Source organism: Oncorhynchus gorbuscha, linkage group LG21, assembly GCF_021184085.1.
Source record: "Oncorhynchus gorbuscha isolate QuinsamMale2020 ecotype Even-year linkage group LG21, OgorEven_v1.0, whole genome shotgun sequence".
Taxonomy (NCBI): domain Eukaryota; kingdom Metazoa; phylum Chordata; class Actinopteri; order Salmoniformes; family Salmonidae; genus Oncorhynchus; species Oncorhynchus gorbuscha.
Window position 1 is genome coordinate 47,510,289 of NC_060193.1, and position 17,026 is coordinate 47,527,314.

Consider the following 17,026-nt stretch of genomic DNA (forward strand, 5'->3'; position numbering starts at 1 on the left):
CACGACGCCAGGACAGCGGAGTCAATCACCACCTTCCGGAGACACCTGAAACCCCTCCTCTTTAAGGAATACCTAGGATAGGATAAGTAATCCTTCTCACCCCCTTTAAGATTTAGATGCACTATTGTAAAGTGACTGTTCTACTGGATGTCATAAGGTGAATGCACCAATTTGTAAGTCGCTCTGGATAAGAGCGTCTGCTAAATGACTTAAATGTAAATGCTTAAAATGTTAAAGTCCTTCTTTAATAACCTGTCTCCTCCCCTTCATCTACACTGATCGAAGTGGATTTACTGACATCAATAAGGGATCATAGCTTTCACCTGGTCAGTCTGTCATGGAAAGAGCAGGTGAACTTTCCACAAGAGAGTGCCTTGGATATTCCTTTTAAATATTACGTTTTTACATCGCTGCAACTTCATTTGGTCGCTATAAGTCTCAATTAGACTTTTTTTGAGATTAAAAAAATTGACATTTGATGCCTGGTCAAAACAGACTTCATCTGTGCTCTGATTTGAAGGTGTTTATTAATTAAACTAGTCTTTATGAAGTGTTACCGGTTGCTGTTCTTCTCAGATGCTGATGCAGACATCCTGACCATCAGGAACGTAGTGGAGAATGAGTTCGTGAAGGAGCAGCTCCTTCCCTTCAAAGACCTGGTGCAGTTTGTCTGGCTAGGGGTGTTCAACGATGACAACGGTGAGTGGACTGGACCGGGCTCCCCGTATTCATCTCCCAAACACTCAGCATGGACAGTTAGTCCTTCTGTTTGGACTTTCATATTATCATTCATTGCCCTGCATTATGAGGAGACGCTGGATTGGATCATTGTAATATGTCTACTGGATCATCAAGTCTGAAGCTTACTCACTGATCGTCGTTGTATTATTGTGTGACGAGACGTGTAATAAATGTCAAGTGGTTGCTCCTGTCCTTGGTAGATAACCAGATGAAGTGGTATGACGGCACCAACGTCCAGTACTCTAACTGGGTCGATGGAAGACCAAGCGTCTCAGCCAGCGACGAGTTCATGGCTGGTCTCAACACTGAGGGAGTCTGGGAGATATTCACCAACAAACGCCACTTCAGCCCCTTCAAGCAGAGAAGCATTGTGGCCTGCAAATTGGATAAAGGTTGGTAGACCCCATTCAGAGTAACATACGTCACCTATTCACAAAGAGTACTATCATTTTTAAATTACAACTAAATAATACATTGCGCACTTGATTGACTCTAACACATTTTCTTCGTCCCCAAGACTCTAAGGACGAATACAATCAGTCGGTCAGGGACTTTGAGCGCTATGGCAACCTGAGCTACCACGTGATAACCAGGAAGTTGAGCTGGTTCCAGGCGCTGGAGGAGTGTGGCCGTGGCAACGGACACCTGGCCAGCGTGCATGACACCGGGCACAACGCTCACATAGAGCTTATCGCCAAGCGAGACGGCTTCCCGCTGTGGATCGGTCTGTCCAGTCAGGATGTAAGGGAGCTCAGCCACAATGCCACTAACACGGCGGCCATTTCTATTGAGAATAACGCCATCTTTTGAGGCAATTTAGTTAAACGGCAGGTAGACATGAAATGTAACATTTGCTAAGCACCTCTAGTGTGAAGTTTGCTGAGTAATACTGCATCCCCCTCCCCTCTCTGCGCAGGCTAGTGGCTCTCAGTCTTATGAGTGGTCCGATGGGACTAAGTATCACTACAGTCAGGCGGGACTCTCTGACACTGTTGTCAAGTCCAGCTCAGACCCTCAGGGTGTTTGTGTGTATATCACTCCCCATGGCACCTGGATGAGAATGGACTGCAATGCCAAGCTGGACGGAGCCATCTGCTACAACACCACCATCACCACCCCCACTCAGAGTAAGACCCATTCCTAGTACCTAGCCTATTACAACATCACCCCCACTCAGAGTAAGACCCAGTCCTAGTACCTAGCCTATTACATCGTCATCACCACCACTCAGAGTAAGACCCAGTCCTACGGTCTTAGAACCTACCCTATTAGTATTACATCACCACTCAGAGTAAGACCCAGTCCTACAGTCGTAGAACCTACAGTGGGGCAAAAAAGTATTTAGTCAGCCAACAATTGCAAGTTCTCCCACTTAAGAAGATGAGAGGCCTGTAATTTTCATCATAGGTACACTTCAACTATGACAGACGAAATGAGAAAACAAATCCAGAAAATCACATTGTAGGATTTTTTATGAATTTATTTGCAAATTATGGTGGAAAATAAGTATTTGGTCACCTACAAACAAGCAAGATTTCTGGCTCTCACAGACCTGTAACTTCTTCTTTAAGAGGCTCCTCTGTCCTCCACTCGTTACCTGTATTAATGGCACCTGTTATCAGTATAAAAGACACCTGTCCACAACCTCACAGTCACACTCCAAACTCCACTATGGCCAAGACCAAAGAGCTGTCAAAGGACACCAGAAACAAAATTGTAGACCTGCACCAGGCTGGGAGGACTGAATCTGCAATAGGTAAGCAGCTTGGTCTGAAGAAAGCAACTGTGGGAGCAATTATTAGGAAATGGAAGACAAACAAGACCACTGATAATCTCCCTCGATTTGGGGCTCCACGCAAGATCTCACCCCGTGAGGTCAAAATGATCACAAGAATGGTGAGCAAAAATCCCAGAACCAGACGGGGGGACCTAGTGAATGACCTGCAGAGAGCTGGGACCAAAGTAACAAAGCCTACCATCAGTAACACACTACGCCGCCAGGGACTCAAATCCTGCAGTGCCAGACGTGTCCCCCTGCTTAAGCCAGTACATGTCCAGGCCCGTCTGAAGTTTGCTGGAGAGCATTTGGATGATCCAGAAGAAGATTGGGAGAATGTCATATGGTCAGATGAAACCAAAATATAACTTTTTGGTAAACTCAACTTGTCGTGTTTGGAGGACAAAGAATGCTGAGTTGCATCCAAAGAACACCATACCTACTGTGAAGCATGGGGGTGGAAACATCATGCTTTGGGGCTGTTTTTCTGCAAAGGGACCAGGACAACTGATCCGTGTAAAGGAAAGAATGAATGGGGCCATGTATCATGAGATTTTGAGTGAAAACCACCTTCCATCAGCAAGGGCATTGAAGATGAAACGTGTCTGGGTCTTTCAACATTAATCCCAAACACACCGCCCGGGCAACGAAGGAGTGGCTTCGTAAGAAGCATTTCAAGGTCCTGGAGTGGCCTGGCCAGTCTCCAGATCTCAATCCCATAAATCTTTGGAGGGTGTTGCAAGTCCGTGTTGCCCAGCAACAGCCCCAAAACATCACTGCTCTGGAGGAGATCTGCATGGAGGAATGGGCCAAAATACCAGCAACAGTGTGTAAAAACCTTGTGAAGACTTACAGAAAACATTTGACCTCTGTCATTGCCAACAAAGGGTATATAACAAAGTATTGAGAAACTTTTGTTATTGACCAAATACTTATTTTCCACCATAATTTGCAAATCAATTCATTAAAAATTTTCTGGATTTATTCTCATTTTGTCCGTCATAGTTGAAGTGTACCTATGATAAATTAGAGGCCTCATCTTTTTAAGTGGGTGAACTTGCACAATTGGTGGCTGACTAAATACTTTTTTGCCCCACTGTACCCTATTAGTATTACATCACCACTCAGAGTAAGACCCAGTCCTACAGTCGTAGTACCTACCCTATTAGTATTACATCACCACTCAGAGTAAGACCCAGTCCTACAGTCGTAGTACCTACCCTATTAGTATTACATCACCACTCAGAGTAAGACCCAGTCCTACGGTCTTAGTACCTACCCTATTAGTATTACATCACCACTCAGAGTAAGACCCAGTCCTACAGTCGTAGTACCTACCCTATTAGTATTACATCACCACTCAGAGTAAGACCCAGTCCTACAGTCGTAGTACCTACCCTATTAGTATTACATCACCACTCAGAGTAAGACCCAGTCCTACGGTCTTAGTACCTACCCTATTAGTATTACATCACCACTCAGAGTAAGACCCAGTCCTACGGTCTTAGTACCTACCCTATTAGTATTACATCACCACTCAGAGTAAGACCCAGTCCTACGGTCTTAGTACCTACCCTATTAGTATTACATCACCACTCAGAGTAAGACCCAGTCCTACGGTCTTAGTACCTACCCTATTAGTATTACATCACCACTCAGAGTAAGACCCAGTCCTACGGTCTTAGTACCTACCCTATTAGTATTACATCACCACTCAGAGTAAGACCCAGTCCTACGGTCTTAGTACCTACCCTATTAGTATTACATCACCACTCAGAGTAAGACCCAGTCCTACGGTCTTAGTACCTACCCTATTAGTATTACATCACCACTCAGAGTAAGACCCAGTCCTACGGTCTTAGTACCTACCCTATTAGTATTACATCACCACTCAGAGTAAGACCCAGTCCTACGGTCTTAGTACCTACCCTATTAGTATTACATCACCACTCAGAGTAAGACCCAGTCCTACGGTCTTAGTACCTACCCTATTAGTATTACATCACCACTCAGAGTAAGACCCAGTCCTACGGTCTTAGTACCTACCCTATTAGTATTACATCACCACTCAGAGTAAGACCCAGTCCTACGGTCTTAGTACCTACCCTATTAGTATTACATCACCACTCAGAGTAAGACCCAGTCCTACGGTCTTAGTACCTACCCTATTAGTATTACATCACCACTCAGAGTAAGACCCAGTCCTACGGTCTTAGTACCTACCCTATTAGTATTTATTTATTATACACACAACTTGAATTCTTGTGTTAAGACATTGATGTTTAATGAGCGATCTGAGCAGATTTGTTTTACATAGTATACACACAACTTTTAAGACTCCATAAAAGAAATCACTCTAATGTCATCTGTTTTTGTTTGTCTAAATCAGGATCGAACCTCGCAGTTCCCCAGTTGGCCAACAACTGCCCTCAGAACAGTGGCTCGTCTAAGTGGGTTGAGCACCAGGACCACTGCTATGCTTTTGACATGACCTTCTATAACTACTCTGTGTACAGCATGGAGGATGCCAAGAGCATCTGTGAAAGGCTTGGTAAGTCACCCACTATCTCTCCTATTTGACACGTGTATATATTTCTGTATTATTGTATATAAGTTGAGTTTTACATTATTGCAGCATCTTGGGTTAGGTTGTTATGGTAAGAGAATGGTTTCTCTATAACCAACCTGATTAAATACAAGTATTTCATATTTACTCTTATAAACTGGGTAGTTTGGTTCCTAGATGCTGATTATCTGAAAACTGTGGTATATCAGATATTATAAACTGGGTGGCTCGAGCCCTGAATGCTGATTGGCTGACAGCCGTGGTATATCAGTCCTTATACCAAGGGTATGACAAAAATTACAAGCGGCAGGTAGCCTTCGAGGTCAGAGCATTGGACCAGTAACTGAGAGGTTTGCATGTTCTAAAACCGGAGCTGACAAGGTCAAATAAATATGAAATCAAATCTGTCGCTGTGCCCTTGAGCAAGGTACTTAGTCCTAATTGCTCTACAATGGCGACCCAGGCCATGACCCTACTCCCTGCGGGTCTCAGGGGAGTTGGGATATGCAAAAAAACAAACACATTTCCATTACAGACCTGTGTGTAAGAGGACAAATATAAGCACCCAAATGATTATTCTAATTACATTGGTAACCAGTTTATAATAGCGATAAGGCTCCTCTGGGGTTTATAGCTAATATACCATGGCTAAGGGCTACATCCAGGCACTCTGCGCTGTGTCGTGCATAAGAACAGCCCTTAGCCATGGTATATTGGGCATATACCACACCCCCCCAGGCCTTATTGCTTAATTAGTACACCATGATCAAATCAAGTGGTTTCTTACTTACAGTACAGTGCATGTATGCCTCATTTTGCCTTTGATTGACAGATGCACAGTTGCTGACCATAATGACCAGAGAGGAGAATGACTTTGTCTCTGGCTACATGGCAGACAACCCTCTCATCACCAGTAGGGTGTGGCTCGGCATGGACCTGGACAAACAAGGTAAACTGACCTGACCCGTACAATAACATAGGCTTGTCACGTATTACTGTATACGGATGTTATGAGACATTATATTTATATTGGACACCATGGAAGTTGTGTGCACTTCATTTGGAAAGTCAGGCACTTTAAAATACATACAAATTCTACATGCCAATACAGTACATTATACTCAAATAAAGTCGTCTATTTGAACTCCGAATAGAATCAGTAATGCTTCCTCTGTCTTCCAGGTCAGCCAGTGGGCTGGGTGGACGGTTCCTCTCTGGCCTTCTCTAACTGGGAGACCAAGGGTTCTGCTAGTGGGGTGAGGACAGCGACCCAGCAGAACCCCTGTGCTGTCATGGTGTCTGCAGACGGAGGCATCTGGAGCAGAGTCAGCTGCAAGGATAGCCACAGTCGCATCGTCTGCAAAGTACCCGCACGTGAGTACTGAAGTGCAATGGTTCACCAGTCTCAACTCGTACATACTTTTCTTTTACTATGTGGATAGCAGCATGCCCTGGTGACCGCTCCAAGCTATTGCATGTAACAAGAGTCGATTGTATATGGCTCATAGATTTCCCCGGCTTCGCTATGGTTATTCTATATTTGTAAACGTTGATGTGCTTGAAACAGCGGCTTTCTTGGCCAGTTTGGAGATGTGTTTCTGACTGGCTGTGTTGCCTCCAGGGTCGGGGAGCGTCCCGGTGGCGCTGGTCTTCTTCCTGGTCGTCCTCACCGCCCTTCTGGCGGCCATCGGCTTCGTCGTTTATAAGAAGAGCAGGGCCAGATTCAACTCCACCGTGCGCTACAGGAGAACCATTGATGATGCTGACAGCACTAGTATTATGGATGCAGAGTGAGACTTGTCTTCTATCTATGCAGTTATTTGCCTACAATTATTCAGTATGGAAATGTTATTATGCAGCAAACTGAAACCTGGCTGCCTTTTCATTTTAAAAGACAACTTTATTTATTTGTATAAATTCCCAAGCAGGCTTTTTTTTTAGCATTTTCTGTGACATTGTAAATATTGGCAAAAGGATTTTGAAAATCCCCAAACTAGCATTTTAGTATTTTTTGTTTTGTTTTGTTTTACCTAATAATGTTTTAATTAACTTTACAATGATTATTTTAGAGAAAGAGCTGCCACATTGAACAGTTGCTGCAGTGTTGATGGACTTGACAAAAGTTGACAAAAAAGGCACTGGATACGTGATGCTGGTTGTCAGGGTATTTTTTCCTTCTTGGAGGCACTGATGTTTTTCTCTGTTTGTTTGTGATTATTTTGTCATGGAGGAAGGTGTCGTTTTCACTGTTGGCCATTGACGAAAGAAGGAACAACTGCATCATGGCACTTTCATTAACAGAACTATAATCCTTATTAGCTTGACATATTTTCAGCATTTCACAGAAATAATTTAAGGTCTAATACAGGTACTCTAGCTAATGCAGTCCAACACAGACTCCCTTAGACCATTTGGAGTGGCATGCATTCTCATTTGGCCATTTGAACTACATGCAATTAATTCCAACTGTAAATGCCTTAGGTGCATTCTCTTTGTCGTTATGACTGTAACCTCTCTCTCTTATGCGCTCAAACTACTGAGAACATTTGCACTTTAAATTGAAACGTTTTATCGTGAATAATGCCTTAGCAGTTGTTTCTGCCACGTTCAAGCACAATAGTTGTCTGGTTTTAGGGGTGTTAATTTGGGGTTAATGTTTTCAAAGGTCGCTACTTGCTGAGGCCTCAAACTGCACACAGCTGCTGTAAATGCTTTGTAAATATTTAAATTCCCTTTTCTTTTTTAAATTTTATTATGGAGAATCTAAACCAAAGATGTTTTTTGCAATGTCGATAACCTGGACATTCCTCTAGACTTTATTTGGATCTGCCTTGCAACAATGCTTGTTAACTAGGATTACCATTCCCAAAATGTTCAACAGTATCTTCATATCTACATTTTGGTCCCAAGCAGACCATCCACTCTGGTCAAATATTGTCTTCCAATAAAATAGGTTTGTCTTTCTGGGCGGAGTCCTGTCATTTTTTTGTTGTTGAGGAAATGAATAGATTTCAGACGTGGGTATCACTGTGACCTACCACAACTTGTGTGAACTTTGGAGACGGCAAGGACGCAAGGACACAAGGAATCGAGAAAGGAATAATTAAGAAAGCTCTGGAATTCTGCAAAGGAGCTTCCCTGATTCAGGCCGGGATTCAATCCAAGGCGCTACAGAGATCTACAACTTGGATTAAATCCCTGCCTCAATCAAGGGTCGCGTTCCCTTGCTCAAACATTGCATGCGTCAACCAATGGTTCTGTGCCACATCAACTGTGTAGCCGGGTACCAGACTGCTAGAGCATGTGGTTAGCCGTTATGTGAAAACCCTATCCAGGCATGTAAGATCTGGTATGCATCCACAACATCTGAGCAGAGGAACATTACCTTGTGATGAGGGAAGCTCTGACTTACTGAACTAACGTGATTGGTTGGATGAAAGCTCAGTGGGCAGAGTATACAGATGCATGTATAAAAAGGTTGGTAGGTTGGAGGGCATTACATACAGGTTGTGACCTGCAAAGGTACTTGTTCAAATCCCAATTGTGACTCGTTTCCAACCATACCGAACATTAAACAAATTACAGGTCTAATCTTCTAACCTAACTTTGAACAACTTCAATCTGTCAACGCAGATGGTGCCGTCCACACCCCTAATGCAGCGGACAAGACACTGGGATAGGGACCAGGTCACAGGTTCAAATTTAGCCAATAACACTTCACAAAAAAAGGTTTATGGGAGATTGTCAATTGGTTTTGCTCAACTACCTGGTCCAGGAAACAAATGCACTTTAATGAAATGAGACAACCCCACTATAACACACAAATTACATTTACAGGAGGAATCCCAAAATGTAAAGTGGCAAACATTTAGCTAGTTGTGCCAGACATTTTTATAAAGATGACTAGTGTATCATTTAAATGTACACATGCTTTTTAACCTTAAATCTGAAGGGGGTGAGGCAGATTACAAAACTTAGGTGTATCCTGAGACACCTAAGTATCCTCGGCTAGAGGCGGCTATAGCGAGCAAATTCCTCCATTAAACTATTAACGAATTGCCACTTCTACATATCTGACCCGGTAAGTGGTCACCATAAGAGGGTGGAGTTTACCTCAATTGAGAATCTACCTCAATTGAGAATCTTCCCATCTTTTTAAATCAGAAAGGTTTTTGAGCAACAGTTATTGAAATTGCTTACACATTAGATTTTTTACTTCATTGTCCTTGTTTTGTTGAATGAAATGTCTGCAAACACATGTACAGTCAAAACTTTATTGCAATAATTAAATGAAAACAAGTTTCAGAGCCAAGCAAAATAGCATTTTCATACCGCAAACATTGAAAAGACAAAAACAGAACAAACTCAATTATTGAGCTGTAAACAGTAAAGGGAATAATTTGCCACTTTTTGATATTCTTCCCTAAACAGAGCCCTTTCCTTTCTCCCAACCCACTAAACTAATGAACCAGTGTTGTGTTCGGGAGCTTTTTCAATTCCTCTTTACACCATCTCACCACGGTGGCCAGATCTGCTTTTGTAGATCAGGAAACATTTAAAGCACTCGTGGTATCACAGTTCAAAAAGACATGTTGCATTTTAACAGAATAAAGCTCAAATCTGGAGACCTAAAGGAAGGGGAAATTAACAAAGGGGGGGAGGGTGGGGGTATAAAGCATTTCCTCACCTCGGTCCACTTCAAAGTCAGTCTGCATATCTATGACACCTCCACGTCAGGAGTGACTTCCCATCTACTTGGCATTGGCTTTAAAGAAAATCTCACAAGCCATTGCACTCAGTAAAATCACACAAGGTGAAACAGAATGGGTTGCTACTAGCTAGTAACTCCTTCAATTCTTCTGCTTGCCCCCCCCCCCCCCCCCCCCCCCCATCTATTTTTCCTTATCCCCTTCGGTCAATTGTACTCCTCTTCCAAGTCTTCATCGAGGTCACAGAAATCGATTGACGGCCGAGTATCAACCACCTCTTCGTCCGATTCCCCATAAGGACCTGCAGTGGAGGGAAAAATGATCAGTCAAATCGGACACTAGTTTATTAGCAGTCTATTTCATTATTTATTTTGGAAGAAACAGCTGCAAAAGGTATCTTTTAGTTTAGAAAGTGTTCAAAGGTAAAATAGTAAGACCATTTAATTGTCGGTGAGGAATACTGCAGTGCATATCAAACCATCTAATAACCTCTGAGAGGACCTTCTGCAGCGCTAATTGAAGGGTAATTATCCACAGCAGTGTTGCTGGGCAACAAAAATATGTGCAGAGCTCATCATGCCTCATGTAGAAATGCTTTTGTACTTTCACACACGTATGGACCTTTAACATCAGAGAAGGTCAATATAATCAAATACTTAACCATCAATTGATTAACAGTGGTGGTGGGGGGGGTAGTTTTACCAACAGCCTCATATCAAGTTACTAACACGTGTACACAGCATTGGGGAGAAATTATTCAAGAACGTACTTTCAAGATTGTCCATGTGGTCGTGAAGGGTTCTCGCCAGGTTGAAAAACTGAGCGAAAGAGGGGGAAAATGTTTGTTAAACATTTTTTTTTTTAAACACTGAATCCTACTACATTTGAATGAAGTATTTTTACACACCCCAATACAATAGTAAGTGAATTATGCGGCCAAAGAAGAACCCGGGGCTTAACATTCAAGACGACTTCTGAGCCCAGTGTAAAATGAACGAGGTTTAGAATTTGTTGTGCGTGGTGTCGACTGTAGGCGTGGGCTCTTACCCTGGCGTCGTTGGCAGCTCCTAGCACATCAGAGAACCTCTGCTCACACAGGTGAAGCAACACCACCAGGTAAAGGCCACAGCTGATGAACTCGTACTCAGACTGGACAGAAAGGGAACGAGAGGAAGGAAGCAGTCACTGAAAGCTGCAGATATGCGTTAAGCTCAAGTTAAGACTGGACCCCAGGAGGTTAATCCTTAACGTTTTACAGAACAGTTGTTTTTAGTGTCCCTGTCTGGTATTCTACAGTTGAATGAGCAGCACAGTGATTTTCTGCGGAATGTTTCCCCAGGCACAGTCTTAACCGTTAGATAATGGCTGACTAGGAGATGACTGTCTGGGGTTAACTGAGCGTCCCCTCACCTTCTCATGTGTCCTGTGTAGCTCGTTGATGTCAAAGTTGTCAATGTTCAGGTGCAGCTTTTCTTTGCACAGCTCACACGTGGTGATGGCATCCAGATTCGTGCCTGGACAAGAGAGTGAAAGATGGCAAGAATGTGCGATAAATGCAGAACACACCGAGGGGAAGACATCATTTATGAGGTCAGAGAGAGAGAAATAAATCTTACCAGAGCTGATTTTGGAACCCAGCCACTTCTTGATGCAGTCCTGGTGAACATACTGCAGGCTGCCTGTACAACGGCAGGGCTCGATCAGAAGGTTGGAGGGAGACTCCTCACCCATTTGGCAAATACGACACAGGTCCCCTTCCTCCTCGTCAGAGTCCTCCAACAGCAGGCTACAGGGGAGAGCAAGAGAAAGAATGGTTGACAACTGTAAATAAACCTTTCAAAATCAGAGAAATGACTGAGTAAAATAATTAAAGCGATGGTCCATCTAAAAGAGACATTTGAATGACAAGACGAGCGTAGCCACAATAAAGACGATGGACAACACATGGACAGTGCTATGTACAACAGGGGGTGGGACACAAGCATGCAGGTTCAGCCCACTCCCCAGTCAGCATCCCCACCTCTCCTGGATCTTCCTCAGTCTCTCAGGGTCTCTTGAGGAGGTGGGCTTCTCCTGGCACTCCGGTTGGCTCCCGGCGGCGCCCGTCATGTCCACGGCGATCATGACGTTGTCGTGGACGCGGAACAGCGGGCTGCTCATGAACCTCGCCAAACGCTGACTACTCCCCGCCATATCTCTCAACTCCTCCTGTAGGGCGACGCTAGCGCCCATCGCCCCCGAGGCTGCAACTTCCTCTTCCTCCTCATCATCATCATCCTCGGCCTCAGGGGAGTCTCTCCTCCTGAGGGGGAACTGGGTACCACGGTAATCCTCGTCGGCGCCGGATGCCAGGCGAGCGCTTTCATCCCGTCCTTCTCTTCTACGGCGGGAGAAGAGAGGAGTGCAGCGGGTCTGGATGGAAGACGACAGCCAGGAGGAACCTGAAGTACTACTTCCAACACCACTGGTGCTGCCCCCTCTCCAGGTCTCCAGGCCACGCTGGGTCTGACCCTCCTGGACCGGGGACAGGCCCTGTCTGCGACACCTCAAGAAGGCAAAGGCCTGAGCCGCATCAGAGCCTCTGGGAACGGGTTCCACGCTCACGGGCCGGACGCTCTCCTCGCTGGTAGCCACGGGTGTGTGACTGGGGCCTTCAACGACAGGGCTGTCCTCGGCCGAGTCGAAGGAGCGGGAGGTGGAGCCAGAGCTGGAGCCACTGGAGTCCTGGCTGGAGCGCCGAGAGAAGAGGCGGGAGAGGAGACGGCGGGTGGAGCGACGTCCATCGGATACCTCGCCACCCTCTGGGGTTGTCCTGGGGGTGGTGGTTGGCGCGGAGGGAGGGGGGCTGGAGTCCCGGGCCTCCCGTCTTGCTGAGGGAGTTGTGTACCAAGACGAGGGGCGAGAGGAGACGGAGGCTCCTAGAGTGGGCTCTGGGCTCTCAGTGGGTTCCTTGGTGGTGCGGAGGGTAGAGGTGGTCAGGGAGTGGCCGGTGGTCCAGGAGGTGGTGGAGTCCCGGGCCAGTGGGAAGCGCTGGTAAGTGGAAGAGAGGTGGCGGCTGAGGGAGCTGCTCTCCCTGCTAGAGGAAGAGTAGAGGGTCTCCTTGGGCCGAGCCCCCTGGGCATAGGTGGAGGTCACACGGTCTGGCCGGTCTAAAACAAATGTCCACATTAGCGGTTGCATGCGCGTCAATATTATGTTTGTGTGCGAGTATGTAGCGGTTTCAGTTTTATGATTGAATGTGTACGTAAATGTGTCAATAGATGTGTAACACAACTCACACAAATGAATCACTATGTGTGAGTGTAAGAACGTACACAGGGATGAGGTGAGTCCAGAGCTCCTATAGCTGGTGTCAGCCTCACTAGACAAACTCCTCCCCTCAGTCCTCTTCTCCAGCTCCTTTCTGGACCACAGGGGCTCTGAGGAGGAGGAGGTCGACGACCTGGACAGAGGCCGGTACGACTTCCACGACGACGAATCTAAAACACAAGGTGCCAGTTTGTTATTCAGCTTGCATGATAGAAAAGATAAGTTGGCTAAACCACGACAGGAATCATTTAGGAATCATTAAGATGCTTAATCAATGTTTAACTGAAGATTTAATATCATTATTATCACTCAAAGCAATGGTAATGATTTTATGCATGATTATCACAAGACCTGCGCTCATCAAGTATATGGAAACGGCAGTATATTTAAAGGAACAGTTCACTTCAAAAACATTTTCATACATTAAAAAGGGCTCAAGGAAAGATACTGAACTCTCCCTTGAACCAGGGGTCAGATACCAGAGTCTCTGAGGATACTGCTGGAGTAGGAGGAGCCAGTCACAGAGGAGGAGGGGCTTCTTGTATATGCAGCAGCTCTGTTGGTATAGGACAGTTTGACCCGTTTGTTATCTCCATCATCAGTTGTGTTGCTGAGGAGTCCTGAGTACGTCCCCAGTCTTCGCTCTGAATCAGTCTGATAAAACAACCCACAGAATACCATCACATGAATCAAAATGGGCTTGAATGGCACTTTGAACTTGAAACTTGGCACCGTGCATCAGTAATGTCACTATCAAAACCTAAAAGGCAAACTGTTTAATCCCCAAGTCTATTGACGCACGTGTAATCTAAGTAATCATTTGAAACGAATCACCATCAAAATCGGTCAGTTTATGTTAGCGACAGCATGGGCTGCTTCTCAATCCACCATATCTGCCTAGGTCGCCCTTCCACATCTGCGGTGGAAGAGCTACAGTGGTGTTGGTCAGACCATGAGACATCCCCGGAAAAAAACAAATATAAAATATGTAAATAAAAATAGGTCTTCTCACTAAACGTAGCATCCAAACTAAGGGAGACTCAAACAATGGTGTTCTCAGTTTTGCTCTTCGACCCCCATGGGTGCCACGGGACTCATCTGAAGGTAAGGGGTTAAATATATATATATATCCCAAGCAGTCTTGTATCTCCCAGATATAGGACAGGCACTTCAAAACCTTAAGATACATTTTTTTGACCGGCTTGCCGTGTCTATGGGCAACAATAGTATAGGCCAAATTCTATATTTTATCCAATATATTTTTTTCAAATTGATAGCTAAAGTGATCCTAAAATTCTAAATCAAATAGCTAAATGATTCACGGTATGACCATGTTAAAACAATTCCATATGTTAGCTTAATGCCATGATGAACAAGATCCCGTTCTAGCGTGAGTTTACCAGTTTGCTGCGGCTGCTCAGTGAGGACTCGGCCCAGGAGCGATCGTAGGAGACCGAGGAGGTGGTCAGAGGGGATTTCCAGCTGGAGTGGCAGCTGTCAGAGCTACTGTAGTCCCTGGTCGAGCTGAGGAACCGAGAGCTCGGAGACACCAGGAGTGTGAAAACACAGGGAGCGCAAGTCAATACGTGGAGAAATGTAGGGTAGCTGACATGGTACAAATCCAAGATCACCAAACAGGAAAAGTGTGGGAAAACAGTTCATATCCAAGCAGTGTTTCCCCTAGGATTTACATCAGCAGCGATGGCAAAGTCAGCATTGTAGTGGGCGTAGCCAATGGCATAAGACCAAAAATTGTAAAGGCCCTCAAAGACAATTTAGCTGTAAAAAATAATAAATCACACCAAAAATGATATTCTCAAAGTTATTTTCTTACCATTCTACACATTGACATTGGGCCGAGATCCATTTTTAAAGCTTCCTGCAATTCTGCACATTTTGCCATGGCTTCTGCAGTGTTCTTAAACTAGCAGAGCGACTCAAAATCAATGGGTGCCCCTATTTTTTGGAATTGCGGCAACGATTTAGCAAATCAAATGTTATTTGTCACATACACATGGTTAGCAGATGTTAATGCGCGTGTAGCGAAATGCAGCGGAGGCTAACACTGCTAAATTAATATAGGGGAAACACTGCAGAGCATTGTCTAAATATCCTTGTACCAATTATTCCTACATTCTTTCATGCTAGATAGATAATTATAATGGCATAATATTTCACATAATAACATTGATCTTTTTTTCAGAACATCAAATGCAGTCAAAAGTACTCCAAAATGTTTACAGCCTTCTGTAATTCTACTTAAAGATGTCTGTGAACGTGTCAATTAAGGCACTTGTTTATTGTGCATTTGAGCCGGGCCAAGGACTCTTCTGGAAGAGTAATCAAATAGACAGACAGGACAGGCGGGCTGAAAAACACACAGGCAGGAATCTAGGCTGGCCTATAAAAAGCCCCAGCTAAAGTACACAGATACCTTCACTGCTTCTGAACACGGCTAGCTAGCCAAATAGAGAAGAGGACTGGAACCAAGAGGCAGAGCTACAGTCCCTTAGTCAGATGGCAGCAATGAATGCCTGGGGAGAAAATAATGACCCCACACGACTGCCTTTATTTTAAAGAGAACATTGGTTGTCATGAAAACAGGCTAAACTTGTCCCAACTGCCTAGCCTTATCCTTCCTTTGTTTATAAACATATTTGAAGTGTTATTGTTAACCGGCAGAATTTTAGGAATACGAAATGACATTTAGGGTCAGCAAATGCATGTGACCTGCCACTTTCTCCCTCTCATACAGTTCAGTACCTGGTGGTTGAGGTCAGGTTTAAGGGGTGTGGCCCTGGTGAATCGATCACTGTTCAGGACACTGGTTCTTCCATAGAGTCTGCTGGAACCCAGGGAGGAGGGGGGAAGAGGATGAAGAGTAAGACGACGTGGTGCCGGACACCGTAAAGGGCAGCCGACGAGGCTTGGAATCCATCACTGATTGGCTGTGGAAAGAGATTAGAAAAGCCAAGATGTAATCAAACATTGTACAAAGAAGTGGTGTACGGTAGGCTTAGACATAGTCCAGTGTTATTTAGTACACAAGCACTAGACTGATGTAGGCTACAGCAGGGGTTCCAAAACTTTCCCCACTCAGGCCCCACTTCCAGCATTGAACATCGTGTCCACCATGCTCGCCACGTCTATTTCTATGGGCACAAGCACTGGTCATGACACAAACTGTTCACACCCCTTGTTGTCGGCCAATACATTTTGCAGTTAAGCTCATTTTCTTGCAATTCCACAATCTGCCTCGTCTAATGTGTGTTCGTGTGATATTTGAGTGACAAACATTACAACCTGAAAATAAAGGAGAGCCACACACTCTAGGAGGTCAGATGCAAAACTAATGTCCAACGTTTTGACAGCCAAGCTGTCTTCATCAGGGTATAATCAAACACTACGGGATGACTCGTTTAGATAGTGTCAAAAGACACAGGTGTCTGTAATCATGGCCAAGTGTGGCCTAATCATTGGTTAATTATCAAATATTAAAAACGGCATACAAACAGCATACGAAAAACATGGACAGCATACGATCATAGATTCATTTTAGACCACACAAGCTTACAAACAATTACAATGGCAGTCACAATAATGGCTTCAGATCAAAGTCTACGTTGAAACCGAAGGGAGCAAGGGCCTCACAACCTAGCTAAAATAATATATATATATATTTTTTTAAAGAGTTGACATGGGCTAGTTGAGCTGCACAATTCTGACAAACTATAAAATAGCTCTATGGTATGTATTTATCCCCATCAGCTGCCAAGGCAGCAGCTACTCTTCCTGGAGTCTGGCAAAATTAAGGCAGTTTTTTCCCCCTCCCCAATTTCTCTCGCCTCATTGCTGCAACTCCAACGCGATCTGGAGGCGAAGGTAGAGTCATTAGTCCTCGGAAACATGAACCATCAAACCACC

The 17,026-nt window shown here is 44.6% G+C and overlaps 2 protein-coding genes across 3 annotated transcripts in view; one reads left to right on the forward strand and one right to left on the reverse strand.

Moving 5' to 3' along the window:
• LOC124007945 (lymphocyte antigen 75-like) overlaps nucleotides 1-8,048 on the forward strand; it is a 39,380-nt gene extending 31,332 nt beyond the window's left edge. For both annotated transcript variants that reach the window (XM_046318837.1, XM_046318838.1), the window contains exons 28-35: nucleotides 577-699; nucleotides 942-1,133; nucleotides 1,259-1,482; nucleotides 1,658-1,868; nucleotides 4,908-5,069; nucleotides 5,917-6,033; nucleotides 6,267-6,458; nucleotides 6,706-8,048. In XM_046318837.1, coding sequence (XP_046174793.1) covers nucleotides 577-699; nucleotides 942-1,133; nucleotides 1,259-1,482; nucleotides 1,658-1,868; nucleotides 4,908-5,069; nucleotides 5,917-6,033; nucleotides 6,267-6,458; nucleotides 6,706-6,878 — 1,394 coding nt within the window. In that variant the 3' untranslated portion in view covers nucleotides 6,879-8,048. The remainder of the gene's footprint in view (nucleotides 1-576; nucleotides 700-941; nucleotides 1,134-1,258; nucleotides 1,483-1,657; nucleotides 1,869-4,907; nucleotides 5,070-5,916; nucleotides 6,034-6,266; nucleotides 6,459-6,705) is intronic.
• A 1,913-nt stretch (nucleotides 8,049-9,961) lies between these two features.
• LOC124008472 (E3 ubiquitin-protein ligase MARCHF7-like) lies at nucleotides 9,962-16,040 on the reverse strand. Its single transcript, XM_046319767.1, is given in 11 exon segments — nucleotides 9,962-10,094; nucleotides 10,563-10,611; nucleotides 10,841-10,942; nucleotides 11,204-11,307; nucleotides 11,410-11,579; nucleotides 11,814-12,942; nucleotides 13,108-13,272; nucleotides 13,582-13,756; nucleotides 14,503-14,642; nucleotides 15,865-15,971; nucleotides 15,973-16,040. Coding segments are annotated over 11 exon segments (2,304 nt in total). The 3' UTR covers nucleotides 9,962-9,999.
• Nucleotides 16,041-17,026: the final 986 nt, after the last annotated feature.